At 52.5% G+C, this 26,090-nt stretch overlaps 3 protein-coding genes across 5 annotated transcripts; 2 read left to right on the forward strand and 1 right to left on the reverse strand.

The window, feature by feature from the left end:
* The first annotated feature begins 6,530 nt into the window (after positions 1 to 6,530).
* On the forward strand, positions 6,531 to 7,290 carry CUNH19orf33 (chromosome unknown C19orf33 homolog). The gene is made up of 4 exons (XM_042667902.1): positions 6,531 to 6,681; positions 6,785 to 6,897; positions 6,996 to 7,067; positions 7,174 to 7,290. Exons 1-4 carry the CDS (start codon positions 6,660 to 6,662, stop codon positions 7,267 to 7,269), a joined length of 303 nt encoding a protein of 100 aa, XP_042523836.1. The 5' UTR covers positions 6,531 to 6,659; the 3' UTR covers positions 7,270 to 7,290.
* A 484-nt stretch (positions 7,291 to 7,774) lies between these two features.
* Yif1b (Yip1 interacting factor homolog B, membrane trafficking protein) lies at positions 7,775 to 14,582 on the reverse strand. Of its 3 annotated transcripts, none has more exons than XM_042667900.1 (8): positions 14,489 to 14,582; positions 11,085 to 11,323; positions 10,891 to 10,995; positions 10,722 to 10,800; positions 10,530 to 10,587; positions 9,359 to 9,514; positions 9,182 to 9,275; positions 7,775 to 8,053 (listed from the first exon to the last, which is right to left on the reverse strand). In XM_042667900.1, the coding sequence occupies exons 1-8, from the start codon at positions 14,529 to 14,531 to the stop codon at positions 7,898 to 7,900; spliced, it is 930 nt and encodes a 309-aa protein (XP_042523834.1). In that variant the 5' UTR covers positions 14,532 to 14,582; the 3' UTR covers positions 7,775 to 7,897. The 3 variants fall into 3 exon arrangements, with proteins under 3 accessions (XP_042523834.1, XP_042523833.1, XP_042523835.1); XM_042667899.1 differs by having other exon boundaries at positions 14,480 to 14,578; XM_042667901.1 differs by lacking the exon at positions 14,489 to 14,582 and adding an exon at positions 14,333 to 14,429.
* A 4,817-nt stretch (positions 14,583 to 19,399) lies between these two features.
* Positions 19,400 to 26,090, forward strand: Kcnk6 (potassium two pore domain channel subfamily K member 6). Its single transcript, XM_042668108.1, has 3 exons — positions 19,400 to 19,727; positions 25,155 to 25,550; positions 25,656 to 26,090. The coding sequence occupies exons 1-3, from the start codon at positions 19,406 to 19,408 to the stop codon at positions 25,877 to 25,879; spliced, it is 942 nt and encodes a 313-aa protein (XP_042524042.1). The 5' UTR covers positions 19,400 to 19,405; the 3' UTR covers positions 25,880 to 26,090.

Consider the following 26,090-nt stretch of genomic DNA (forward strand, 5'->3'; position numbering starts at 1 on the left):
TGAAGCCAGGCACTGGTGGCCCATGCCTCTTATCCTAGCTACTCAGGAGCTAAGATCTGAAGATTGCAATTTGAAGCCAGCCAGGGCAGAAATTCTGTCTTTTTATCTCCAATTAACCACCAGAAAACTGGAAGTGGCTCAAACTGGTAGGGCGCTAGCCTTGAATGAAAAAGCTGAGATAGTACTCAGGCCCTAAGTTCAAGCCCCATGACCAACAACAAAAACAAAAAACTGAGCTGGCACCAGTAGCTCACACCTAGAACACTAGCTACTCAGGAGGCTCAGCTCTAAACCAGCACCAGCAGAAAAACTCAAAAGTGGAGCTGTGAAGCCAGGTGCTGGTCGATCACACCTGTAATTTTAAATACTCAGAAGGCTGAGATCTGAGGATCACAGTTCAAAGCCAGCTTGGGCAGGAAAGTGCATGAGATTCTTATCTCCAATTAACCACCAGAAGACCAGAAGTGGCATTGTGGCTCAAAGTGGTAGAGCACTATCCTTGAGCTGAAGAGTTCAAGTCCCATGACCAACCAAAAAAAAAGTAGAGTTGTGGCTCAAGTGATAGAACACCAACCTGTGTTGAAAAAGCTAAGGATTGCCCCAGGATTGGCAAAGAAAGAACCACTGGGTGACGGTGGCTCAGGTCTGTAATCCTAGCTACTCAGGAGACTGAGATCTGAGGATTGCAGTTCAAAGTCAGCCCGGGCAGGAAAGTCCATGAGACTCTTATCTCCAATAAACCACTCAGGAAATTGGAAGTGACGGTGTGGCTCAAGTGGTAGAGCGCTAGCCTTAAGCTGAAGAGCTGAGGGACAGCGCCCAGAGGCCCAGAGTTCAAGCCCCACGATCGACAAAGAAAAAGAAAAAAACCCAAGTCCCTGCATGCTAAGTGGTGACCTTTACTATCTGCTAGGATATGGTTGGTTTCAAAGAAAACATTCTAGAACCAGGATTAGAATGTTTATAGGGCCTGGACACTCTGTTCACAGAAACTCCAGGAAAGACTAAACCAAATCTTGCTACAATTGCTTTTTCCAGTCAACCACATCATTTCCGCACAGCAGGACCAGGCCACCCTAGAGGGAAAGCTGGCCCCTCTCACCCAGGCCCTGAGGCATCTTGGCTTTCCTGACTTCCTAAGATGCAGTGAGGGTCGGGGTTGCCTCCTGCATGGCATCCTCCTCCAGATGAGAAAGGTAGAGGGCGGACGCGGACACGTGGCTCCAGGCAGGACCATGGCAGTATTTCTGCAGGACATTGGGATTACAAGTCCTCTTTTTCTACAGGGAGGAGAAGACACATTGTAGGCAGAAATAATTTGAGAGCAAGCAGGGGAGGCAGAAGAGGATCCCACCAGGTTGGGCTTTAATGTGAGAGGATTGACACCATCTTACTCGGTGTGTCTTGGGTCTCTAAATAAGGAACATCCCACCCACAGGTTGTAAAACAAGGCCTGTGAAATCATGAGGCACAGGAAGGGGACAGACAAGTTGTGAGTGTTTTTTTTTTCTGGTTCTGGGCCTTAAACTTAGGTCCTGCATGCTGTCCCTGAGCTTCTATTTCTTTCCTTTTTTTTTTTGGTCAGTTGTGGGGCTTGAACTCTGGGCTTGGGCACTGTCCTTGCACTCTTGAACTCAAGTCCAGCGCTCTACCGCTTGAGTCACAGCACCACTTCCAGTTTTCTAATGGTTTATTGGAGATAAGAGTTTCACGGACTTTCCTGCCCGGGCTGGCTTTGAACTATGATTCTCAGCTCTCAGCCTCCTGAGTAGCTAGGATTACAGGACTGAGCCACCAGCGCCCCGCCTGAGCTTCCACTTCTTTTGCTCAAGGCTGATACTTTATCATTTGAGCCACAGCTCCACTTCCTGCTTTTTTTTTGGGGGGGTGGGGTTAATTGAGTCCTGTGGACTTTCCTGCCCAGGCTGGCTGTGAACAGCAATATCCTCATATTTTAGCCTCCTGAGTAACTAGGGTCACAGGTATGGACCACTGATACATGGTATGCCTGTATTATTTTATTTTGTATGGTCTAAAAATATACAAAAAGCCCAAGTTGTCCTCTGCCAAGGACCACAGAGTTGGGTCCTGACTATAAAACAATATGGAGTCAGAAGGACAGGCCATGTCCTCTGTGGGCTAGGTCACCCACCCTATATCTTCAGGCTACTGGTCTCACCCCTGTTGCACAACATGCTACCTGGTGTCCTTGGGTGAGAAACAGTACCGATTCTGGTCCCAACTGTCACATATATAACTTTTGAGGGTCCTGTCCTCTAGTTTCATGACCAAATCTAACATTTTGATCATTGTCACCCTAAAGGTGACTCACTCTCATTCTATTAAAAGTGTTTTCTTTTCCCAGTAAACTTTCCTAACATTTACTAAGCATCTATTTACCTTAGCCAGATGCTAGTATCTTGTATCTGTAATCCTAGCTACTCAGGAAGCAGAGATCAGAAGGATCAAGGTTCAAAGGTCAACCTGTGGAAAATGTTCATCAGACACCCTCCTATCTGATAGAAGATGTGTTGTGGGCTTGTCATCCCAGCTAGGACAGGAAGTATGAATAGGAGGACTGCTGTCCAGGCAGCTCAGGAAAATGAGACCCTATCTCAAAAATAACCAGAGCAATGGTTCAAGGTGTTGGCTCAAGCAAGGGAGCACCTGCCTAGCAATAGCGAAGCCTTAAATTCAGATCCCAAACAAACATTGTAAGTTTTCCACTTCACACAGGAGGAAACGGATTCAGAGTGGTTAGCTTTCTTGCCCCTGCCAGGCAGTCCTCCAGCTCTACGCTGTCCTCAGCACCCTCTGGCCTGAGCTTGCCTCGCTGACTCAGCAGAAGATAAGGAACAACACTGGGACCCAGCGTCTGGTGATCAAAGCAGACAAGATCCCCACCCTGGTCATATAAGACTTTCTCATGGAATCCAGCACCCAGCTGCAGGCATAACCACAGACATTGCTCATAAGTCTGTAATCCCAGCTACTGGGGCAGAGATCAGGAGGATCAAGGTCTGAGGCTAGCCTGGGGCAAAAAAAAAAAAAAAAAAAAGACCCTACCTGGAATCAAAGGTGGGGGGTTACTACTTAAGTGGTAGAGGACCTGCCTACCAAAACATGTGGTACTGAGTTCTACCCTCATCTTAAAAAATAAAGCACTCGGAGCTGGGAAGGTGGCTCAGTGGTAGAGTGCTTGCCTTGCATGCCTGAGGCCCTGGGTTCAATTCCTCAGCACCACATAAGCAAAAAGAAAAAAGCCGGAAGTGGTGCTGTGCCTCAAGTGGTAGAGGGCTAGCCTTGAGCTGAAGAGCTGAGGGACAGCACCCAGGCCTAGGGTTCAGGCCCCATGACCAGACCCAAAAAATAAAGCACTCCTAGAACTTGGTCTGTGTGTGATGGGATATTCCTGCAATCCCAGCTACTCTGCAGGCAGCTACTCTGCAGGCTGAGTTGGGTAGAGCCGCATACAGGCTAGGAGTTTTGAGGCCAGCTTGGCTACTCAAAAACACGTCAATGATGCTTTCTCTGGTCCCTTTAAGATCCACCCCCTCTCAGCATACCACAAAATTATGACTCCTCTGCTGCATTTCCAACCTCCCCTTTCTTTGGGGTAATGGTGGAAATTTCTTGTTTATGTAACAGGGCCTTGTTATGCTGCTAAGCCATACCTTCATCCCTGGCCTCAGGTTTTTGCCCAGCCTGCCAATGCCTTTTGTATAACTGCATTAAAAGTATGAACCATGCATACATAGCTTATTTACTTTGTGTGTGTGTATGTGTGTTGTTGTGGGGCTTGAACTCTGGGCCTGAAACTGTCCTCAGCTCTTCAGCTCAAGGCTAGTGCTCTACCACTTAAGCTACAGCACTACTTCCGGTTTTCTGGTGGTTTATTGGAGATAAGAGTCTTACTGACTTTCCTTGCCTGGGCTGGCTTTGAACCAGGATCCTCAGATCTTAGTCTCCTGGATAGCTAGGATTATAGGCGTGAGCCACCAGCACCCAGCCTTATTTTTTTAAATACTGGTGATTAAATCCTGGTCCTCATGTTTAGTAGACAAGCACTTTACCCTTTGAACCTGGTAAAACAGCTCCTGGCTTATTTTGTTTGGGAATTTTTTTTTTTTTTTTTTGAGAAAGGGTCTTGCTTTTTTTTGCAATTTTCCTATCTCTGCCTCTTAAATAGCTGGGACTATAGTCATTTGCCACCATATCCAACTCTATATTTCTTTTTAAAACACACAAGGGAATATACTCCAAATGTACACCAAAAATATTTTTCATTATCATAAATCGTTTTTTATAGTAGCCTTGAACTCTTGACTGTTCTGCCTCTGTCTTTGAGGGCTAGAACATTTTTATTACCTTAGCAAGATTACTTTTTATTATCTTAGTAAGATTTTAAATGCCCACTTAGTTAATCCTAGTTCCTCCCCTCGGCTCCCAGCAGTCTTTTCTCCCTGAACATGCCAGACAAATGACATCATACCAGAGTCTCTGGTGTGGCTTGGGCCGGCCATGAATCCCGTCATTTCTGTATGCAAGGTCACATTTTGCTTGTCCATATGCAGCAGACAGGACAATTGGTTTCCAGTTTCCTCCCCCAGATAAACTTCCCTTGGGGGCTGGGAAGGTGGCTCAGTGGTAGAGCGCTTGCCTTGCATGCATGAGGCCCTGGGTTCGATTCCTCAGTACCACATAAGCAAAAAGAAAAAAGGGCAGAAGTGGCACTGTGGCTCAAGTGGTAGAGCGCTAGCCTTGAGCTGAAGAGCTGAGGGACAGCGCCCAGGCCCAGAGTTCAGACCCCACTACTAGACCCAAAAAACAAAAAAAACAAAAAACTTCCCTTGTGCCCCACCAGAATGTGGGCTCCTTGAACATGTAGGAGACCTAGCAGGTGCTGAGTAAATGCATGCCAAAGGGATGAAGGAACAACTTTCAGGTAGTGGTGAGCACACCATGCTGGACCAGGGTAAGGAGAGGAGTGATGGGTGGGCTGTCTGCAGTCAGGGCAGGCCCCTTGAGGGATGGACCTCTGAGTATAAGGGTCATGAACTACACACACTTGTGCTGCTTGGGGGAGGCTGGGCTAAAAAGGGGTGTACAAGGCCACCTGACCTGAGCCAGTGCTGGGGAGGGGAGGCTGGACTCAGCTGGATGCCTCTTAAACTTCAATCCTCAGATCTCAGCTTTCTGAGTAGTTAGGATTACAAGTGAAAACCACTGGCACCCAGCTTAGTATCTTCTAAAGACACGCCCTTGCTATGTTGCTTAGGTTGGCCTTCAGCCTGCCATCCTCTGCCCTCTGACTCTTGAGTGCTGCCCAGTACATGGAAATTGCCACCATGCCCAGCAATAATACAGCTTATAGCTGGGTGTGGTGATGCATGCCTGTAATCAACCCCTGGTGAAGGGGGTAGGTGGATCTCAAATTACAAAAAACCCTGGGCAAAGGTAATTTCATCCATCTCAAAAACAAAAACAAGCCAGGCATGGTTGCACAGACATTCAGGAGGCTGAGATAGGAGGATCACCAAGAGGAGTTGAAGACCAGCCTAGGGTACATACTGAAACCCTATCTTGGGGCAGGAGGAGCACAGGGCATGTAGATGAAATGGTAAGAGCGAATGCCCAGCATGGACAAGGCCCTGGGTTCAGTTCTCAGCTTTGGGCGCCAATCCCCAGGTTGATAGTGGTTGCAAGCCTCCTCTGAGAGGTAGAGCTTTTTTTTTTTTTTTTTGGGGGGGGGGGTCCGGTTGTCGGCCTGAACTCTGGGCCTGGGCTCTGTCCCTCAGCTCTTCAGCTCAAGGCTAGCGCTCTACCACTTGAGCCACAGCACCACTGCTGGCCTTTTCTTTTTGCTTATGTGGTACTGAGGAATCAAACCCAGGGCCTCCTGCATGCAAAGCAAGCGCTCTACCACTGAGCCACCTTCCCAGCCCAGGTAGAGCTGTTTCAAAAGCTGTTAAAGCTCCTTTAAAATCAGCTATTGCCCTCCAGCAAGGGACGAGGAAGAAGTGGAGAGAAGGCAGGTGTCCCCTCTGCTGGCCAGACAGCAGGCCTCCAGATCCCTCCCCCACAATGTGATGGGGCCTGCACAATTACAAAGTCATTCTGTCAGGTGTATTTCTAATAGCACCCCCAAAGATACCTATTAATACAGTGCTTTCTTTTATATGCACTTTGCAGGTACCAGTCTCGGAAATTAATCCATCTCAGGTCACAGTCACCCCAGGATAGCTGTCACCTACAGGGGAAGGCCACATAGCTTCCTGGTCTCCCTGTGGCTGTTCCTGAAGGCTGGCCACCTGCCTCTGGAGACCAGAGAGGGGCTGTGACCTGAAACCAAGCTTGAAGCCCTTGACAGGGTCAGAATGCATTGTGGTTCCCAGGAGGGCTTTTCCGGAAGTTTGCAGCCCCCATCCCCAGGGCCAAGGCTGAAGCTGGCAAGCAAGCCTTTCCATTTCCCAGGGAGGAAAGTCGGGGTGAAGCCGGGGAGGGGGTGGGTGAGTCAGAGCTCAGGAGCTTCTTATGGGGACAAAGGCTGAGGGTGGGGCTCCTCGGAATTCCTGGGGCGGGCAAATTGGGTCCCTCCCCCTGCCCTGAGGCACAGTTTAAGCTCTCCGGGCCTCCCTTTCCCCACACACCTCAGCACCATGGAGTTCGACCTGTCTGCAGGTACGACCCCAGGGAGGGAGTGACCCCGGGAGGGAGTGGCACAACCCACGTCCTGGGGTCCTCACGAGGGGAGGGGGGTGCACCTGACTTCTCCTCTCTGCAGCCCTGGGCTCCACTTCCAGCAAGCCAGCAGGGGCAGGCCAGGTGGTAGACCCCAAGTCCTGTCCCCACAAAGCTCAGGGCGGGCCAAAGGCAGGCGCCGCTCAGCACCCGAAGGTAAGTGGCCCGGGGTGGGAGGCCGGCCCGGGTGCCGGGGCCTCCCACGCTGGGGGGGGGCTGGGTAGGGGTCCCCGCTCACTGCACACCCCACCCAGCAACGCCACGGGAGCTCCTCGGACTCCAGCAGCAGCAGCAGCAGCTCCAGCGAGGCGGAGTCAGAGGGGAAGGTAAGGCCGGCCGGGCCGGGGGCGCGGGGCAGCGCCGGGGCGGGGGGCGGGCCCGTGCCCAGACCGCAAGTCTCCTCTCCCACCCGCCGCCCGCGGCGCACCGCAGGCCGCCGGCTGCAAGCAGCGCAAGCCCTCCCCGGACAAGGCCAAGAAGCCCAAGAAGAAGGAGAAGAAGGGAAAGAAGGAGAAGGCCCCCCATTGACGGCAGGCGGGCGGGGCCATTAAACCTTCCCCCCCCTTCGCGCCCGGCCGCAGCTCTCTGCCGCCCCCTGCCGGCATCCCGCGTCGCCGCCCTCCGCGCGCGCCCGGCCGCCGCTCTCCTCTGCCCCGCCCCGTCCCGCCCTCCGCGCGCGCGCCCGGCCGCCGCTCTCCTCTGCCCCGCCCCGTCCCGCCCTCCGCGCGCGCGCCCGGCCGCCGCTCTCCTCCGTCCCGCCCTCCGCGCGCGCGCCCGGCCGCCGCTCTCCTCTGCCCCGCCCCGTCTCGCCCTCCGCGCGCGCGCCCGGCCGCCGCTCTCCTCTGCCCCGCCCCGTCCCGCCCTCCGCGCGCGCGCCCGGCTGCTGCTCTCTTCTACCCCGCCCTCGCTCTCCCCCCCCCCCCCACTCCCCCTCCCCTGCCCGTCCCAGGCCGCCGCCTTCTGCCCCGCCCCGTCCGCGCCCTCCGCGTCCGTCAGGGCCGCTGCGCCCCCACCAACAACCCAAAGCCGGGGCCGCGGAACGTCAGGTTTATTGTTTCCTTGTGCAGCAGGAAAAAATCAGCACCTTGGCGGGGAGGGTGGGAGGCCGGGCCGGGCCAGCCGGGGGTGAGATGAGTCTGCGGGAACCGGGCCGGGCTCACCGCACCAGGTGGAAGGTGAGCCAGTACATGAGCAGGGGCTGCGCCGCCGCCACCGCCATGGTCAGGTACATGCGCAGCTGGTTGCGCGCCCCGCGCACCGGGACCCCCTCCGCCGCCGCCTCCGACAGGATCTTCAGCCGCAGGGTTCGGATCTGCGGGGAGAGGAGAGAAGGGGACGGGGTGAAGGGTTACCCCAAGTCCCTGCAGCCTCCAGTTCCTGCTGGGAGGGGGGGGGACTCAATCCCCTCCTCCCTTCTTGGTCTTGGAGGCAGAAAACAGGAGGTCCCAGACTCCGAGGCCAGGCCCAGCCCTTCCTTGGGAACTTCCTGCCAAAGCCGCCCGTGTATGGGTCAGTCGACAACCGTCCTTTTTTGGGGGGAGCCTCCACAAGCGTGGCAAGCGGTCTACCTCTGAGCTACTACTAGCACAGCTCTTCAGATGGCAACTTTTGTTCTTTTCTGCGTAGTTTGCGACTGTCTTGTTTTCTGCTCACCCCAGTCTTCCCAGGACCCTCACCAGCATCCCTTTTTTTTTTTTGCAAGGCTGGGCTTTGAACTCAAGGCCCCACACTTGCTGACCAGTGTTCTACATCTGACCCACATCCCCAGTCTAATCGTTCCATTTTACAAAATGTGTGTCAGGTTTAGGCAGAGGAAGTGATTTGCTGTAAAATCCTGGTGAAGACTGAGGTCAACCTAAGGGTTCAGTCGCCAGCATCCCACTCCGTTTGAATGGGCTTTTTTTTTTTTGGGGGGGGGGTCCGGTCGTGGGGCCTGGGCGCTGTCCCTCAGCTCTTCAACTCAAGGCTAGCGCTCTACCACTTGAGCCACAGAACCACTTCCAGTTTTCTGTGGTTAATTGGAAATGAGTCTCACAGACTTCTGACCTGGCTGGCTTTGAACTATGATCCTCAGATCTCAGAGTAGCTAGGATTACAGGTGTGAGCCATGGGTACCCAGCTGAACAGGCTTTTGAGAAATCTTATGGGGACATGTGGGCTGGAAAGCCCATCATGTGAAGGAAGGAAGCAAAGGTGAGGGGTTTCCCTGGAACCAGCATGCTACCACCCCCAGCATCCGGGCTGGGTCTATCCCTCTAGGCCCCAGCATGATCACCCCTCTTCCAGGAAGCCCTCCAGGCAGAAGTGGCCACTCTAGATCCCTTCAGTTCACTAATATGACTGTGGTTTAAGTTCCTGGAGCTCCTCTGCTTGGATGTCCTGAGGGGTCAGCCCGGGAGGCCTCTGGCCTCAGCCTCACACACCCTGGGCCCAGGCTTACCATAAACACAAAGATGGACATGCAACACCAGCCCAGAACCAGGTAGTAGCCAATCTTCCCAAAGAGCAGGCCCATGAGGACCCCGCCGATCATCCTGGAGGCAGGGAGAGAGGGGAAGCCAGGTCTGAGGAAGAGGCCTGAAGGCTGGGGCTGGCAGGCAGAGTATGGGGCACTCACCCGACATATTTGTAGCCCAAGAAGGCCACCAGGTCGATGGTGGTGAGGTCGGTGTTGACTGTGACCAGGTAGAGGCTGAGCAGGATGGCTAGCACCTCCACGGTCAGCCAGGCCAGAGCTGAGCTTGCCTGGAGTCCCAGAAGGTCTGGGGAAAACCTGCCAGGACCAACACCCAAACCCTGTCATTGGTCTCCTGTCATCACTGGAGTCCCCAAAGATGGGTGGCAGCCTGCCATGACAGCAGGCTTGTCCCTAGACTGTGACACCCACAGCAGTCAGGGCTGGGCAAGAGGACCAGGGAAGGCTTGTGATGGACATAGGCAAGAGGAGGTATTCCAGAAGACAGTATGGCTAAGCTGATATCATGACGGCTAAGGAGCTGGTAGGGGAAGGAGAGCTTGGTTTTTGTGCCTCATCTAACTGTTTCTAATGGCATTTGTTTTCAGTGCCACAAAGGAAAGGTGCAGGGGACTAGGAGAGGTGGAGGTGAAGAGGTGACACTGGCTGGGAGATAATGGTGAATGAGCAAGTGCTGGGCAGGTGACATGGGGGAGAAACATATTTTTGGGCCAAAAGAAATGGATGTGCAGCCAGGCGCCTGTGGCTCATGCCTGTGATCCTAGCTACTGAGGAGGCTGAGATATGACGGTCACGGTTCAAAGCCAGCCCAGGCAGGAAAGTCTGTGAAACATCTCCAATTAACTGCCAGAAAACCGGAAGTGGCGCTGTGGCTCAAGTGATAGAGTGCTAGCTTTTCAGCTCAGGGACAGCGCCCAGGCCCAGAGTTCAAGCCCCATAACTGACAAAAAAAAAAATGTACAATGACCCTGGGGTCAGAGGTTCTGCAGATGCAGGGACAGAAGAGCAGAACAGCAGGCAGGGTGAACAAAGCAGCAGCCAGGACTAAACATTCCAGCTACTGCTGGAGTCAGGAGGTATTGGGGGAGGGGAGGGCCTCTTTTAAGCAAATGAGGAAGAGGACAGATCTGGGGCCAGAGGCCAAGAGGAAGGAGTGGGAGCAGGGATAGAACAAAAATGGTGATAGCAATGTTTCAAACCAACTAGGAGCCAAGGTGGTCCTAGGAAAGGTGTTCTATGAGGAAGAGACTTAAGACTTCCAGACTGCGCTACTGCCCCTCAACCCAGCCCTCCAGCCCAGGCCTAGCCTTACCTGTCCTGGGTTCCCAGTGCAAGTCCTGCCACCAAGATGTAGGTGATGAAAGCCATCGCTGGGGGAGACAGGGACACTGATCAGAGGACAAAGGGCCATTTGGGGCCTCTGAATATCCAGCCCCCTGCCATCAATAAAAATCAGGGTGCAATGGTGCCTGCCTGTAATCCCAGCTAGAGGGAGGAGACAGACCTGGAATGTAGAGATCCGGAGCGTTGACATCAAAGCGGGGTGCCACAGGGGTGTCCTGCTGGTACTGTACCTCCCAGTCCTGTAGAGTGAGGGGGGAATGAGTAGAAGCCCAGAAATGGGGCTTCTCCTGCCCTGTTTATAGCCCCAGCCCCTGGGCAGGGGTGCTCACCTGGTGTAGGTAAGGGAAGATGAGCAGGCCCAGTTTTTTGCCCACATACACTGTGTCCACAGCGAAGTAATACTTGAGCTTCGAGACAGGGATGAAGCGGTCGATCTGGGGAGGCAGAGCTCAAACCTGAGGCTGTGTGGCCTCTGTCTGACCCCCCACATGCACCCCATTCCCACTACTCCCCACCTACTTACATTCTTATCCACAAGTTCCTTGCCCTGGGCCGCCAGGCTGCTCCCATAGGCCACGGCCATGTCAGAAACAGGATTTGTTAAGAAGGCTGCCTGGGGGGACGCAGAGGTGGCGGGGTAGCCCAGGTTGCCTGGTGCCCGCTGAGCGCCATAGCCCCGGCTGTGGGCTGAACTGGTGTCGTCAAAAAGCTGGTGGGGGTCTGCCATGCCTGGCTGGGACATTGGGACCCTTCGCTTGGAGGCTGCAGGGGAAGAGGATGGGGGGGGGCACTCATTGACTCTGCAACAAACCCTCCGTTTCCCCCACAGGGGGTGAGGACCCCAAAGGAGAGTACTGTAACAGGAGAGGGGCTGTCAGGGGTAGATCTGCCTACCAGCCATGCAGGGCATGAAGCCCTGAGTCCAAACCTCGGTACTGCCACACACACACACAAAGAAAATATTATGACTTAACTCATCCAATCCACCAATTTCTGCTAATATTTGTATCTTCATTTCAGAAGAGAAAAGTGAGTCCAAAGACACTCAGCCTCAAAGCTATGCCGGTAGTAAGAGGCAGAGCCAGCTTCCAAGAATTTGTAAAACCCAGGCTTTGGTGGCTCATGCCTGTAATCCTAGCTATTTTTGAGGAGGCTGAAGATCTGAGGATCACAGTTTGGTCTTCCTTGCCAGGCTGGGCAAGGAAGTCCATGAGACTCTTATCTCCAATTAACCACAAAAAACCAGAGTGGAAGCCAGGTGCTGGTGACTCACGCCTGTAATCCTAGCTACTCAGGAGGCTGAGATCTGAGAATTGAGGTTCAAAGCCAGCCTGGGCAGGAAAGTCCGTGAGACTCTTATCTCCAATAAACCACTAGAAAACAGGAAGTGGCGCTGTGGCTCAAGCAGCAGAGCATTCATTCGCCTTAAGCTGAAGAACGCAAAGACAGCGCCCAGGCCCAGAGTTCAAGCCCCAACCGAAAAAAAAAAAAAAAAAAAAAAAAAAAGCCAAAAGTAGATCTGTGACTCAAGTGGTAGAACACTATCCTTACAGCACAAAATCTCAGGGACAGTGCCCCAGAGTTCAAGCCCTAGGACCTAAATAAATAAGATTGTAAAAGAATGAGACTAGGGCTGGGAAGGTGGCTTCGAGGTAGAGTGCTTGCCTAGCATGCATGAGGCCCTAGGTTTGATTCCTCAGTACCTCAGTACCACATAAATAGAAAAAGCCAGAGTAATGCTGTGGCTCAAGTGGTAAGAGTGCTAGCCTTGAGCAAAAGAAGCTCAGGGACAGTGCCCAGGCCCTGAGTTCAAGCCCCAGGGCTGGCAAAAACAAAGATTAAGGCCAAGGTGTGGTTCTGGGAACCAGAGTCTAGACTTGGAAGAAGACAGGGGTCAAATTATCCAATCCAGAGCCCTCAGGCCTCTTGTAGAATGGAGTTAACTCTCCTGCCTGGGCAGGGGCTGGTGTGAGACAAAATGACACCCCCAAACTTCTCAGCCCCACAAAAAGCATCTGTCCATGTCACTTGGCAATTGGCAGCCTCCAAATCTTCCTCTCCATTTCTTTTTTCCCCCCTTTTCCTGGGATGGGACCTAGGACCTAACCTGAAGTAGACAAATGCTCTACCACTGAGCCATAACCCTAATTCCATCCTGTCAATTCTTTTATAGCCTGAAAATAAATCCAGGTCTCTTCAAAGTCAAGCAAGCAGCATGGGCCCTGCCCATTGCCCCACTTGTAATGTCCTTGTCCTCCTACTGCTTCTTGAAAGTCCTGCTAGCCTTCCTCCCTCCACCCTTGGTAGGTAGGGTTCCCAGTTACCTACATGTTTCTCTACACTGTCAAGCCTGGGTCAGCCAACCTCCAAATCTCTGCTTCTGACACAGCGCCTGCACCTGTCTCATCTATCTGACCTCCCTGCTGGCCACAGCACTGGAGAAAACAAATGCTTGTGCCTTCCCAGAACTGGCACCTGACTGGTCCCTCTCCAGCGCCCAGGGAAATGTGGGCCAATTTTCCACCCTTGCCCTGGTTTTGTGCCTGTCACCTAGCCCAGTCTCACCCTTAGCCAGTGCCCCTCTAGCTCCTACACTCCATCTTTAGCCATGATTAATTAGTTTCTTGGCTCTAGTCCTGGGTTAAGTCACTTCCAGAACTCCCTCTGACTGTCCCTGGGCCTTATCTCAATGTCTGCAGGTACAGTCTAACATCCAGCCAGTAGTTCACAGTGTGGGTGTGTGCTAGTACTAGGGCCCAGGGCCTGAGCACTATCCCTTAGCTTTTTCATTCAAAGCTCAAAGCTAGTGCTCTATTACTTGAGCCACAGCTCCACTTCCAGTTGTTGTTTGTTTTTTTTTTTCCTGGCTAATTAAGAGTCTCGTAGACTTTCATGCCCAGGCGGGCTTTGAACTGCAATCCTTAGATCTCAGCCTCCCAAGTAGCTAGCATTACAGGTGTGAGTCACTGGCTCCTGGCACCTGAAATCTTTCATCATGCTTTTCCAGGAACTCTAAACACCACAGGCCTGATGCCTCTGGGTACCCACCACACCTCTGTCTCAGGATCTGTGCTTGCGATTTCCCATGCCTGGCCTCTACTTCCACAGTCATACATCCTTTACTCCATGCTGTCACTGTCTTCTGCTCTGTACTGGCCACTCCATGTGGACAGAATGAGCACACGGGCCTTCTCCCTCAAAAGCCCTAGTCACATCCCATTACTCCCTAAACCATCTTGCTGAATTATTTCCCAGATCGTTTAGTATCTGTATCTGAGCTGTAAGACAGCAAGAACTAGGGCTAGGTTGGGTACAACTGGGTCCTCAAATTCCAGCACAAAGAGGAGGGGGGCAAGACATTACTGAAAAATAAACCAAATGTCCAGTGTATATATGAAGATGAACTAGAGGCAGAGGCCTACTAATTCAGAGATAGGGAAAGGAGTGCAGTTAGGCTCATGCTTGTAATCCCAGCCACTCAGGAGACTGAGATATGAGGGTTGTAGTTCGAAGCCAGCCAGGGCAGGAAAATCTATGAGACTCTTATCTCCAATTAACTAGCAAAAACCCCAAAGTGAAGCTGTGATTCAAGTAGCAAAGCACTAGCCTTAAGCCAAAAAAGCTAAGGGACAGCGTCCAGGCCCTGAGTTCAAGCCCCAGGACCAACACAAAAAGAATTTTCTAAAGACCCTATCCCTAATGCACCCCATATCCCCTGCCCTAATGCACCCTATACCCCCAAGGCACCCCCTAACTTAATGCAACCCCTACCCGGGCCTGGCATCCTCACGCTGGGCGTAACTCGAAGATCCAGATCTTCAATATCCTGACCTCCGACCTGTAGTGACCTCGCCAACCGCCACTCCCGGCTCCCGCCACGCCCCTAGCCCGCCCGAGCTTCCACAGCCGGCCACGTACGCCACTTACGCAGCCGCGGCGTCCCCGCCGCCGCCAAGCCTGCCGGGTGCATCTTTCACCGCCGCCGCCGCGCCACGCCGCCGTCGCCGCCGCCGCCGCCGCTGTCTCAGCCGCGGTTCAGAACGGGCCCGCCCGGCTCCCGTAGCCACGCCCCAGGAGTGACGCTACAGCCAATGAACCACAGGACTGGCCGAAGAAGCCCCGCCCTTTCACAGGCTTGGGCGGGTGGGCGGTGCTCTACGTGGACTAGGGTGAATGACATAAAGCAGGAGGTGGGAGGGCGTGGCCTGAAATCTTCCCGGGAGTAAGCCGTGCCGGGTGTCCAGCGAGGTGGTCGATGGGAAATGGAGTCTTCTAGAAGAGGGAGCTCAATTTGGGTGACTGAGAGCATTGTGTCCTAATCAGAGTCATGAGACTTCTGTCACCTATAGATTTTTAGAGTGAATATTTAATTGTTTTTTAAACACAGGCTGGGAGCCGACTCCCGCCTAGCTACTCGGGAGGCTGAGATCTGAGGATCGTGGTTCAAAGCCAGCCCGGACAGGAAAGTCCTTGTTAGAGAAATGAACTCCCTTCTCATAGTTTAGTCCACTCCCCTTCTCCAGAGCTTAGCATGCTTCCTTCCTAGGCAACACTAGGCCCATGTAGTAAAGGCAGTAATCAGCTTCCAACTCCCTTTATCTTGGGATGGCACTTCTCTGGGACCGCTACAACCATATAAGACAACAAGAGCCCCCTTAGAGTGAACTTCAGCTGCAAGACCCCTTATCTACTATTTGGACAGCAGCCATAAATCCTAGTCTGCCAATATGAAGCCCCTGGCCCACATGTCCAAACCTCGGTCTCGGCCTCTTAGCTCCTTGTACCCCCCTCCTAAGCCTCCTAGGTTATGTAGGTCACCTCAGACAATAGCCAGTGCTGCTTCTCACTTCTCCCTTGTGAGAAGGAGTCTTGCCGGTTTGCACCTGATGTTTGTGTGGTTTTCTGGCAAAGTCTAATAATCTCCCATTTAATCTTTCAGTCCCTGAGACTGTTATCTCCAATGAACCACCAGAAAAACGGAAGTGGTGCTGTGGCTCAAGTAATAGAGTGCTCCCCTTGAGCTGAAGAGCTTAGGGACAGTGCCCAGGCCCAGAGTTCAAGCCCCATGACCGACAAAAATAAATAAAATAAATTTCCTTTCTTCTTTTGTGTGCCCGTTACTAGGTCTTGAACTCAGAGCTAAGTGCTGTTGCTGAGCATTTTTGGTTAAAGCTGATGGTCTAGATAGGAGTCTCCTGAATTTTCCTATTCAGGTTGGCTTTAAACTGTGATCTTTATATCTCAGCCTCCTGAGTAGCTAGGAATACAGGCGTGAGACACTGATTGGCAGGGGGGGGGCAGGGACCCTTAAGGGCCTCTCTGCAATGAGTCTTGCCTCAGTTCAGTTCTTTTTGTTAGTTCCCTATTCTTTACTTCCAAGACCTTTGGGTTCCACCATTTTCTCCATATTACTCCGGGGTAAGCTAGGATTATATAGACAAAGCCACTAGCATCCAGCTTACTTTTTAATTATTAAAGCAATTATTTTGCCCCTTTTTTGGTGGTGGTGGTGGTCAGGCTTGAGTTCAGGGCTTGAGAGCTGTCTCTGAGCCTCTTTGTGCTGAAAGCTAGCTCTCTACCATTTGAGCCACCAATGATACTTCCAGCTCTTTTTTTTTTTTTTTTGGTCAGTTGTGGGGCTTGAACTCTGGGCCTGAGCACTGTCCCTGAGCCACAGCACCACCTCCAGTTTTTCTGGTGGTTTATTGGAGATGAGAGTCTTACAGACTTTCCTTGCCCAGGCTGGCTTTGAACCTCGATCCTCATATCTCAACCTCCTGAGTAGCTAGGATTATAGGCATGAGCCATCAGCTCCCAGCTGTCAACTTCCAGCTTTTGAGTGGTACATTGGAGGTAAGAGTCTCAAGGGGACTTTTCTTCCCTGGCTGACATCACACCGCAACCCTCAGATCTCAGCTTCCTGAGTAGCTAGAATGAAAGGTGTGATCCACTGGTGCCTGGCTATTTTACCTTCTTTCTGGTCTATTGTGTAACAACAGTCATCTTTCAGTATCCATGGAGGATTAGTTCCAGGACCTCAATGGATACTAGAATCCTCAGACATAAAACATGATATATCGGCTGGGAAGGTGGCTCAGTGGTAGAGTGCTTGCCTCACATGCATGAGGCCCTGGGTTCGATTCCTCAGCACCATGTAAGCAGAAAAAGCAGGAAGTGGCGCTGTGGTTCCAGTGGTAGAGCATTAGCCTTGAGCTGAAGAGCTGAGGGACTACACCAAGGCCCAGAGTTCAGGCCCCATGACCAGCAAAAAAAAAAAAACCATGATATATGGCCCAGGCCCTAGTTCATATATCCTAGTTACTCAGGAGGCTGAGATCTGAGGATTGTAGTTTGAAGCCAGCACAGGCAGGAAAGTCTTTGACACTCTTACCTCCAATTAACCAGCATAAAAGCTGGAAGTGGAGATATAGTTCAAATAGATACATAGATGTCATAAATATACATAGTATTCTCTGTGTGTACATATAGTCAACCGGATCAAACTCAGGGCCTCACATATACTAGGAACATGCTCTACTGCTGAACCTTACCTCCAGTTCCATATTATTTATGTGTATGTGTCTTTTTGGGGGAAGGGGGGGTTGTAGGGCTTGAACTCAGGGCCTGGGCACTGTCCCTGAGCCTCTTTGTGCTCAAGGCTATACAGTTCTACCACTTGAGCCACAGCATGACTTCTGGCTTTTGAGTGGTTTACTGGAGATAGGACTGTTATGGGAACTTTTCTGCCCAGGCTGGCATCAAACCATGACACTCAGTCTCAGCCACCTGAATAGCTAGGATTACAGGTGTGCGCCATCAGCGCCTGGCTTCATTACATATTATTTATGATACCTGATATGATATAAATCCATATAAGGCCTTAGTGGAAGAATGCTTGCCTTGCATGCATGAAGCCCTGGATTTGATTCCTCAGTACCACATAAACCAAAAAAGCCAGAAGTGGTGGTTCAAGTGATAGAGCACTAGCCTTGAGCACAGAGAGGCTCAGGGACAGAGCCCAGGCCCTGAGTCCAAGCCCCTAGGACCTGCAATAATAAATAAATCTGATATTACTCTGTGTGTGTGCGCACGTGTGCACGCATGCATGCATACACACACCAATCCTAGGGCTTGCGCTCAGGCCCTGGGCACTATCCTTGAGCTTCTTTTGCTCAAAGCTAGTGCTCTACCATTTGAGCCACAGCACCACTTCTGATTTTCTGGTGGTTTATTGGCGATAAGAGTCTCACAGATTTTCCTCCCCTGACTGGCTTTGAACTGTGATTCTCGGATCTCAGCTTCCTGAGTAGCTAGGATTACAAGTGTAAGCCACCAGCACCAGGCTCTCTGTACAGTTTCAAGAATAGTTCCAGGCATCAGTGGCCCACGCTTAAGTTTTCTTATCTGCTGTTATAATTCAGAATTACATGGAAAGGGGTTAAGGATTCACTACACAAATGTGGCTACTCTTAGCTACTCTATTTTTATTAGCATGTATCTCTTCCTATGGACTGTCAGCCCCATTTGGGGTCCGTTCCAAGAATGGGCACAACTTTATAAATAGACCCAGTTCAGCCTATCTGAGCTGGGTTACCAGCCCCCAATTCCTGTGTGGGTTCATTGTGGTTTGAATTCTGGGCTGTCCACCAGATGGCTTCCAGGAAGGTACTGAGTTCTTTTTTTTGGGGGGGGGGTCTGGTTGTGGGGCCTGAACTCTGGGCCTGGGCGCTGTCCCTCAGCTCTTCAGCTCAAGGCTAGCACTCTACCACTTGAGCCACATCACCACTTCCAGCTTTTTCTGCTTATGTGGTGCTGAGGAATCAAACCCAGGACCTCATGCATGCAAGGCAAGTGCTCTACCACTGAGCCGCCTTCCCAGCCCAGGTACTGAGTTCTTGCTCCCCACCCTCAGAGAGGGGTGTGTGTGTGTGTGTGTGTGTGTGTGTGTGTGTGTGTGTGTGTGTGTGTGTGTGTGTGTAGAGATCCTAGAAGGACAGAAACGCCCCCACCCCACCCCCGCTCCTCCCCTCTCCCCCTTTCCAATTTGGTGCTAAGGATGGAACTCTCCCCTTACACATACTAGGTGTACAATGTGCCACTGCTACAGTCCAGCTCTCCCTCTTGGAGACATATTTAGTACCTTCTCTAGAAGACCCTGGCTCCCTCCTGCTAGTTCTCTTGATTTATCTCTCTAGGCTGGGTTATCATCTTCCGGCAGCTCAGCTCTGGTCTCTGCGGGCTGTCACTCATTCTACAGAGGGTCAGTCCCCTCCCTCTCTCCCCGACCCCCCCCCTCCCCCCGGGCCGCTAGAGCCTGTCTTGATCTCTTCTGTGTCCCCAGTACTTCCCCGGTACAAAGGGGGAAACTGGAGCAAAGATTTAATGAATAGGTGAGATACCCAGCCAGCCCATCCACAAAAGCACGGAAATCTAAGGTATCTGTCAGGATGGGGATTAGGTTCCCAGGGGGTGGATGCCAAGTAATCTCACTCCCAGGTGCAAGATTTTGGCAAGGGGAGGGAGGAAGACGGGATTGCAATTTGAATCTCATCCGGACGCAGGGCACCACCTAAGCACCTGTGGCTCTGAGGAGTTGACTCAGGCTCGGCCCTGTCTTAACTCCAGATGTCCCCGTGTGTGTATGTGTGTGTTTTGGGCGTGCCTCAGTTTCCCAGCGCGGAGGCGTTGCTCCAGCCAGCCTTCCCCCCCCACACACCCCACCTCTCTGCTCCTCCCCCTTTTCCTTCTTCCTCTTCAGGGCAGCGTCTCGACTTCTCTCCCGGAACTCGACTGGGGCGGCTGGGGGGCCACGTCAGCGGGGTGCCGGGAGGGGCGGGGGTCACCATGCGCCGGGACGCCGTCCTGGCGGGCGCCCTGGTGGTCTACGCCGGGTACCTGGTGCTGGGCGCGCTGCTGGTGGCTCGGCTGGAGCGGCCGCACGAAGCCCGGCTCCGGGCCGAGCTGGGGGCCCTGCGGGAGCAGCTGCTGGGACGCAGTCCCTGCCTGACGGCGCCCGCCCTGGATGCCTTCTTGGAGCGGGTGCTGGCGGCCGGACGACTGGGGCGCGTCGTGCTCACCAACGCTTCGCACCCCCAAAACACCTCGGACCCCGCCTGGGACTTCGCCTCCGCGCTCTTCTTCGCCAGCACGCTGGTCACCACCGTGGGTATGTGATTTTTTTTTAGGGACGCAGGAACCCTCATCTCGGTATTCCCCCCACCCGGGACTGGGATCCTCTTAATCTATCCCCCCAACAAAAAAGTTAGGACCTGATCTCCCCTCCATCCCGCCCTCCACACGCACACCCAAGCCCTCTCCAGCCCTCCAGGGCCCTCCTCCTGGTTTCAGCCTCTGAAGCCCCACTCTTCCACCACGACCGTCCTCCTCATCGTCCAGTCCCGGTGCCTTCAGTTCCCTCTGGGTCTAGAGCTGGCCTCAAAGTCCAGCAGAAACTCAGGACTCGCCAGATCCCAGCTGGTGGCTCTTGCCTGTCATCCTAGCTACTCAGGTGGCTGAGAGCTGAGGATCAGCGTTCAAAGCCAGCCTAGGCAGAAAAAATGTCTGTGAGATTCTGATCTCCAATTACCCAGTCAAAAGCTGGGAGAGGAGCCATGTCTTCACTCCAATCTTCTCCTCACCACAGCGCCCCAGCAGGGCCCCCACCCCTCCTCCTCTAAGGATGCCACCCAACACCCAAGGCCTTTCTTCCAGTAAAGAACGCTGGGTACCATCTAGGCCTCATGAGACCATTTCTCTGCATGTTTGGCACCTTCCTGAAAAGGCCCCAGACCCAGATCACCCCTATCCTCCTTTCCTGTAAACAGACACCAGCATGGGACCCCACCCCATCTCCACATTCCTCCCAACTAGAATGCTGTCTCCCCTGGATCTAGGGTTCCCAATCTAGTAGCCCAAATGACTGTGTGTAAGCAACCATCTTGGAGAGGCCCCCTTACCCTCCAGAAGGACCAATGACGTTGCTGGGCCCTCAGCCAGGACCCCCTACCCTCTGTCCTCAAATGGCCTTCAAACAGAGGAAGACCCGGGCCGGGAAGGTGGCTCAGTGGTAGAGTGTTTGCCTTGCATGCATGAGGCCCTGGGTTCGATTCCTCAGCACCACATAAGCAAAACGAAAAAAAAAAGCCAGAAGTGGCGCTGTGGCTCAAGTGGTAGAGCGCTAGCCTTGAGCTGAAGAGCTGAGGGACAGCGCCCAGGCACGGAGTTCAAGCCCCACGACCGGACCCCCCAAAAAAAAGTAAAAAAAAAAAACAAAAAAACAGAGGAAGACCCTCCGTTAAAGGCATCCCTTTTCATGTGTGTGTGTGTTGAGGAAGGGTCTTTCGGTGTAGCAGAGGAGAGTGGCCTAGAACTCATTGTGTAGTTTACTCTGTCCTCAAGCTCCCAATCCTCCTGTCTGCACTATCCAAGTGCTGGGATTACAGATGTGTGCCACCATCCCCTTCCTAGACCTTGCTCTATGAGAGTCTCTCTCTCTCTCTCTTTTTGGTTGGTCATGGGGCTTGATCTCTGGGCCTGGACACTGTCCCTCAGCTCTTCAGCTCAAGGCAAGCATTCTACCACTTGAGCCACAGCGCCACTCCTGGTTCTCTGGTGGTTCATTGGAGATAAGAGTCTCACAGCCTTTCCTGCCTGGGCTAGCTTTGAACTGTGACCCTCAGATCTCAGCCTTCTGAGTAGCTAGGGTTAAGGCCTGAGCCACCAGCACCGGGTGAGAGTCTCTTTAAACTCATGAATGATACTTCCTCCCCATTTGGGACCCTGAGACCTCTCAGTAAGATCCCTAGAACCACCTGAACTCTTGGGGACTCTAGTATTTTCTATGTAGGTCAGAGCTTGGCTCTGCACTGGCTATCCCTGACCTCAGGTGCCCTGCTCAGCCCAGATTTCCCATGCAAGGACAATTCCTAGGGACCCAGCACCCTTCCAACCTCCTCTAGATCCACAGTCAGCACCTCCTTCCTCACCCAACACTGCCCAGTGTGTTTGGGAACTGAAATTCTCTCCCCTGAGGGCACGCTAGCCCTTCTGCACCCAGATCTGTCCTCTGCACCCATTGGAGACACTTCCCTGTCCATTCTTTTTATTTTTGGGGGTTGGGGGAAGTGGGTAGTCCTAGGGCTTGAATTCAGGGCCTCAGTGCTGTCCCTGAACTTTCTTGAGCCACAGCTCCAGTTCTTGCTTTTTTTTTTTCTTTGGGTCCAGTTGTGGGGCCTGAACTCTGGGCCTGGGCGCTGTCCCTCAGCTCTTCAGCTCAAGGCTAGCGCTCTACCACTTGAGCCACAGCGCCACTTCCGGCTTTTTTCTTTTTGCTTATGTGGTGCTGAGGAATCGAACCCAGGGCCTCATGCATGCAAGGCAAGCGCTCTACCACTGAGCCATCTTCCCAGCCCCTCTAGTTCTTGCTTTTTACTGGTTAATTGGAGATAAAAATCTCACAGATTTTCCTGCCCAATTTTTTTTTTTTTTGGGTCGGTCATAGGCTTGAACTCTGGGCCTGGGTGCTGTCCCTTAGCTCTTCAGCTCAACGAGAGCACTCTACCACTTGAGCCACAGCACCACTTCCAGTTTTCTGAGTGGTTTATTGGAGATAAGAGTCTCATGGATTTTTCCTGCCCGGGCTGGCTATGAACCGTGATGCCCAGATCTTAGCCCCCTGAGTAGCTAGGATTACAGGCATGAGCCACCGGCGCCCTCTATCCTGTCCAATGTTGACTTCAAATCTTGATCTCAGATCTCAGCCTCCTGAATAGCTAGGATTGCAGGAGTGAGTCCCCAGCAACTAGCTTCACTCTTCACTCGACATACAGCAAGGAGTTGGGCCCCTTTCCATCATTCTCTAAGCTTGAGTACCCCATTGCCTCCTGTTGGGTATCTTGGGATCAAAAGGTCCTCTGCTTGAGGACCCCACTTCCAATCCCATTTGCAATCCAGGAAAACACTTGTTGGTGCCTTCTCCTTCCTTCCTTCCTTTTTTTTTTTTTTTTGTTGGTCATGGGGCTTGAACTCTGGGCCTGGGTGCTGTCTCTCAGCATTTCAGCTCAAGGCTCGCTCTCTACCACTTGAGCCACAGTGCCACTTCTGGTTTTCTGGTGGTTTATTGGAGATAAGAGTCTCATTGTCTTTGCTGCCTGGGCTGCTTTGAACCACGATCCTCAGATCTCAGCCTCCTGAGTAGCTAGGATTACAGGCGTGAGCCACCAGTGCCTGGCTCTCCCTCCTTTCTTCAGACCCAGAACTACTCCAGTGTCTGTTTCAAATCGGAACATTGTTCCTTGACTTTAACATGGTGATGTAGTTCTCATGCCTGTAATCCCAGCTACTGTAGAGGCAGACATGGGGAGGATTGTGGTTAAAAATCCCAGCTACTGTAGAGGCAGACATGGGGAGGATTGTGGTTAAAAGCCAGCTTGACAAAAAATGTTAGCGAGCCTCAGGAAGCTGAGATCTGAGGATCCCAGTTGGAAGCCAGCCTAGGCAGAAAAAGTCTAAGAGGCTCTTTTTTTTTTTTTTTTTTGCCCGTCATGGGGCCTGAACTCTGGGCCTGGGCGCTGTCCCTCAGCTCTTCAGCTCAAGGCTAGCACTCTACCACTGGAGCCACATCGCCACTTCCGGCTTTTTCTGTTTATGTGGTGCTGAGGAATCGAACCCAGGTCCTCATGCTCGCAAGGCATGCAACTCTACCGCTGAGCTACCTTCCCAGCCCCTCTAAGAGGCTCTTATCTCCAGTTAATCAACAAAAAGTCAGGAATGGGGCTGTGGCTCAAGTGGTTAGAGCACCAGCCTTGAAAGCCATGCAAGAAACATAAGATCCTGAGTTCAAGTGTGAGCCCCAGCACATACACATATGAAAAAAGTTACCAGAACTACCTTAACCAACAAGCTGGGTGTGGTGGTGTGAGCCTGTCCTTCCAGCTGCCTGTGAGTCAAAGGTAAGTATGACCATTGTGGTCGGAGGTCTGCCCAGACAAAGAGCCCCTACCTGAAAAATAACTAAAGTTTAAAAAAAATTGGAAGCCAGGAGTTGGTGGTTCACACCTGTAATCCTAGCCACTCAGGAGGCTGAGATCTGAGGATCACGGTTCAAAGTCAGCCTGGGTAGAAAAGTCTCCCCGTGAGATTTTTGTGTTTTTGTCCACCTGGGTGCTGTCTCTCAGCTCTTCAGTTCAAGGCTAGTGCTCTACCACTTGAGCCACAGCACCACTTCTGGCCTTTTTTTTTCTCCTTATGTGGTGCTGAGGAATCCAACCCAGGGCCTCAAGCATGCAAGGCAAGCATTCTACCACTGAGCCACCTTCCCAGCCCTCCCCGTGAAACTCTTATCTCCAATTAACCATTCAAAAACCGGAAGTGGCATTATGACCGGATGCGATAGAGTGCTAGCCTTGAGCATAAGAGCTCACAGACAGTGCCTGGGCCCTGAAGTGAAGCCATACTACCAAAAAGAAAAAAAAAAAGTGTGTGTGTGGGGGAGTGTAGCTCAAGTGGGACAGTGCTTGCGTGCTTGCTAGTAGGTATGAGGCCTAAGTTGAAACCTCAATACCACAATAAATAAAGAATAAAAACCCTAAAAGACCACACCCTGGGAAGTCCCAACCTTTTTATAGCAAGCCTGGGAAATCCCTCCCTGGCCAGATCAGGTGCTCTTTTACTGCCTCCTCTCCCCCGCCCCAGCTCTCCTGTTCTGTTTGATATGACCTGGAACAAGGAAGGAGGAGGTTGGTTCACACTGCTCCCTGATCTTCCATCTTTACTCCTTATCATTATATATATTTTAATTTAATTTAATTTTATTTATTTATTTTTTTGGTCGGTCGTGGGGCCTGAACTCTGGGCCTGGAGCTGTCCCTCAGCTCTTCAGCTCAAGGCCAGCACTCTACCACTTGAGCCACAGTGCCACTTCTGGCTTTTTCTGCTTATGTGGTGCTGAAAAATCCAACCCAGGGCCTCATGCATGCAAGGCAAGCATTCCACTGAGCCACCTTCCCAGCCCTCATTATAATTTTTTTGTCCATCTACCACTTGAGCCATAGCTCCACTTCTGGTTTTCTGGTAGTTAATTGGAGATATGAGTCTCATGGATGCCAGGCACCGGTGGCTCATGCCTGTAATCCTAGCTACTCAGGAGACTGAGATCTGAGGATCTTGGTTCAAAGCCAGCCCAGGCAAGGAAAGTCCATGAGAATCTTATCCCCAATTAACCACCGGAAAACTGGAAGTGGTGCTGTGGCTCAAGAGGTAGAGCGCTCACCTTGAGCTGAAGAGCTGAGGGACAGTGCCCAGGCCCAGTGTTCAAGCCCCAGGACTGACAAAATAAATAAATAAGAGTCTCATGGATTTTCCTGCCTGGGCTGGCTTTGAACTATGACCTTCAGATCTCAGTCTCCTAAGTAGCTAGGATGACAAGTGTGAACCACTGACACCCAGTTTGCCTTTGGCTTTTTTCTGGTTAATTGGAAATAATAAAAGTCTCTGTGTGGAAGGGAGAGGCAATGGGAAGACTGGGGTGAGATCAGGGAGGGGTCTGGCTTCCTTGGAGGTCCCAGTGGATCAGAGGACTCACCCTCACCCACAGGCTACGGCTACACGACTCCGCTGACTGACGCGGGCAAGGCCTTCTCCATCGTCTTCGCCCTCCTGGGAGTGCCCACCACCATGCTCCTGCTGACCGCCTCGGCCCAGCGCCTGACACAGCTGCTTACTCACCGCCCCTTGTCTTGGCTGAGCCTGAGATGGGGTTGGGATCTTCGGCAGGCAGCTCGCTGGCACTTGGTAGCCTTGCTAGGGATCATCATGGCTGTGTGCTTCCTGGTGCCAGCTGCCATCTTTGCCCACCTTGAGGAGGCATGGAGCTTCCTGGATGCTTTCTATTTCTGCTTCATTTCTCTGTCTACCATCGGCCTGGGGGATTACGTACCAGGGGAGGCCCCTGGTCAGCCATATCGGGCCCTCTACAAAGTGCTAGTCACAGGTGAGCTGGTGGGCCCCTGAGGGTAAGGGATCTGAGAAGGAAAGAGGGCTCCGTTCTGGGGAGCTGAGCTCCACGTGGATTTCTCACCCCTTGCCGTGTCTGCAGCATACCTCTTCCTGGGCCTCATGGCTATGGTGCTGGTGTTGCAGACTTTCCGCCATGTGTCTGACCTCCATGGCCTCACCCAGCTCATCTTGCTGCCCCATCCGTGCCCTGCCAGGCTTGGGGAAGAAGAAGAGGATCACACGGACATTCTGCAGCGCCAGCCTGAGCTACACCAGCACCTGTCCACCGATGTTCATGCTGACTACGAGTCCATCCCCAGGTAGCTGGGCAGGTGTTTCCTCACCCAGCAGGATAGACTTGGCCAGGGCGATGGGGCCCATGTGGTGGTGGCTAGAGCTGACCAAGCACTGGTGTGAGCCAGGCATTGCGGTTGATTGTCTCTTTCTCTTTCTACATCCTGGGTTCCTCTGAGCACTAAGATTCCTTTTTTTTTTCTTTTGTGCCCATCCTGGGACTTGAACTCAGGGCCTGGGT

The sequence above is a fragment of the Dipodomys spectabilis genome, unplaced genomic scaffold (genome assembly GCF_019054845.1).
Source record: "Dipodomys spectabilis isolate Male_0828 unplaced genomic scaffold, ASM1905484v1 ptg000422l, whole genome shotgun sequence".
Lineage (NCBI taxonomy): Eukaryota > Metazoa > Chordata > Mammalia > Rodentia > Heteromyidae > Dipodomys > Dipodomys spectabilis.

Bases quoted from the DNA above. Each gene is read 5' to 3' on its own strand.
- CUNH19orf33 (XM_042667902.1), top strand. From the start codon at position 6,660: ATGGAGTTCGACCTGTCTGCAG. The intron at 6,898-6,995 runs GTAAGTGGCCCG...CACCCCACCCAG, and splicing joins GCGCCGCTCAGCACCCGAAG to CAACGCCACGGGAGCTCCTC. The intron at 7,068-7,173 runs GTAAGGCCGGCC...GGCGCACCGCAG, and splicing joins AGGCGGAGTCAGAGGGGAAG to GCCGCCGGCTGCAAGCAGCG.
- Yif1b (XM_042667899.1), bottom strand. From the start codon at position 14,531: ATGCACCCGGCAGGCTTGGCGGCGGCGGGGACGCCGCGGCTGCGTAAG. The intron at 9,515-10,529 runs GTAAGGCTAGGC...TGGTCCTGGCAG, and splicing joins GCACTGGGAACCCAGGACAG to GTTTTCCCCAGACCTTCTGG. The intron at 9,276-9,358 runs GTGAGTGCCCCA...CCCTGCCTCCAG, and splicing joins TTGGGCTACAAATATGTCGG to GATGATCGGCGGGGTCCTCA.
- Kcnk6 (XM_042668108.1), top strand. From the start codon at position 19,406: ATGCGCCGGGACGCCGTCCTGGCGGGCGCCCTGGTGGTCTACGCCGGG. The intron at 19,728-25,154 runs GTATGTGATTTT...CCTCACCCACAG, and splicing joins CACGCTGGTCACCACCGTGG to GCTACGGCTACACGACTCCG. The intron at 25,551-25,655 runs GTGAGCTGGTGG...CCGTGTCTGCAG, and splicing joins CTACAAAGTGCTAGTCACAG to CATACCTCTTCCTGGGCCTC.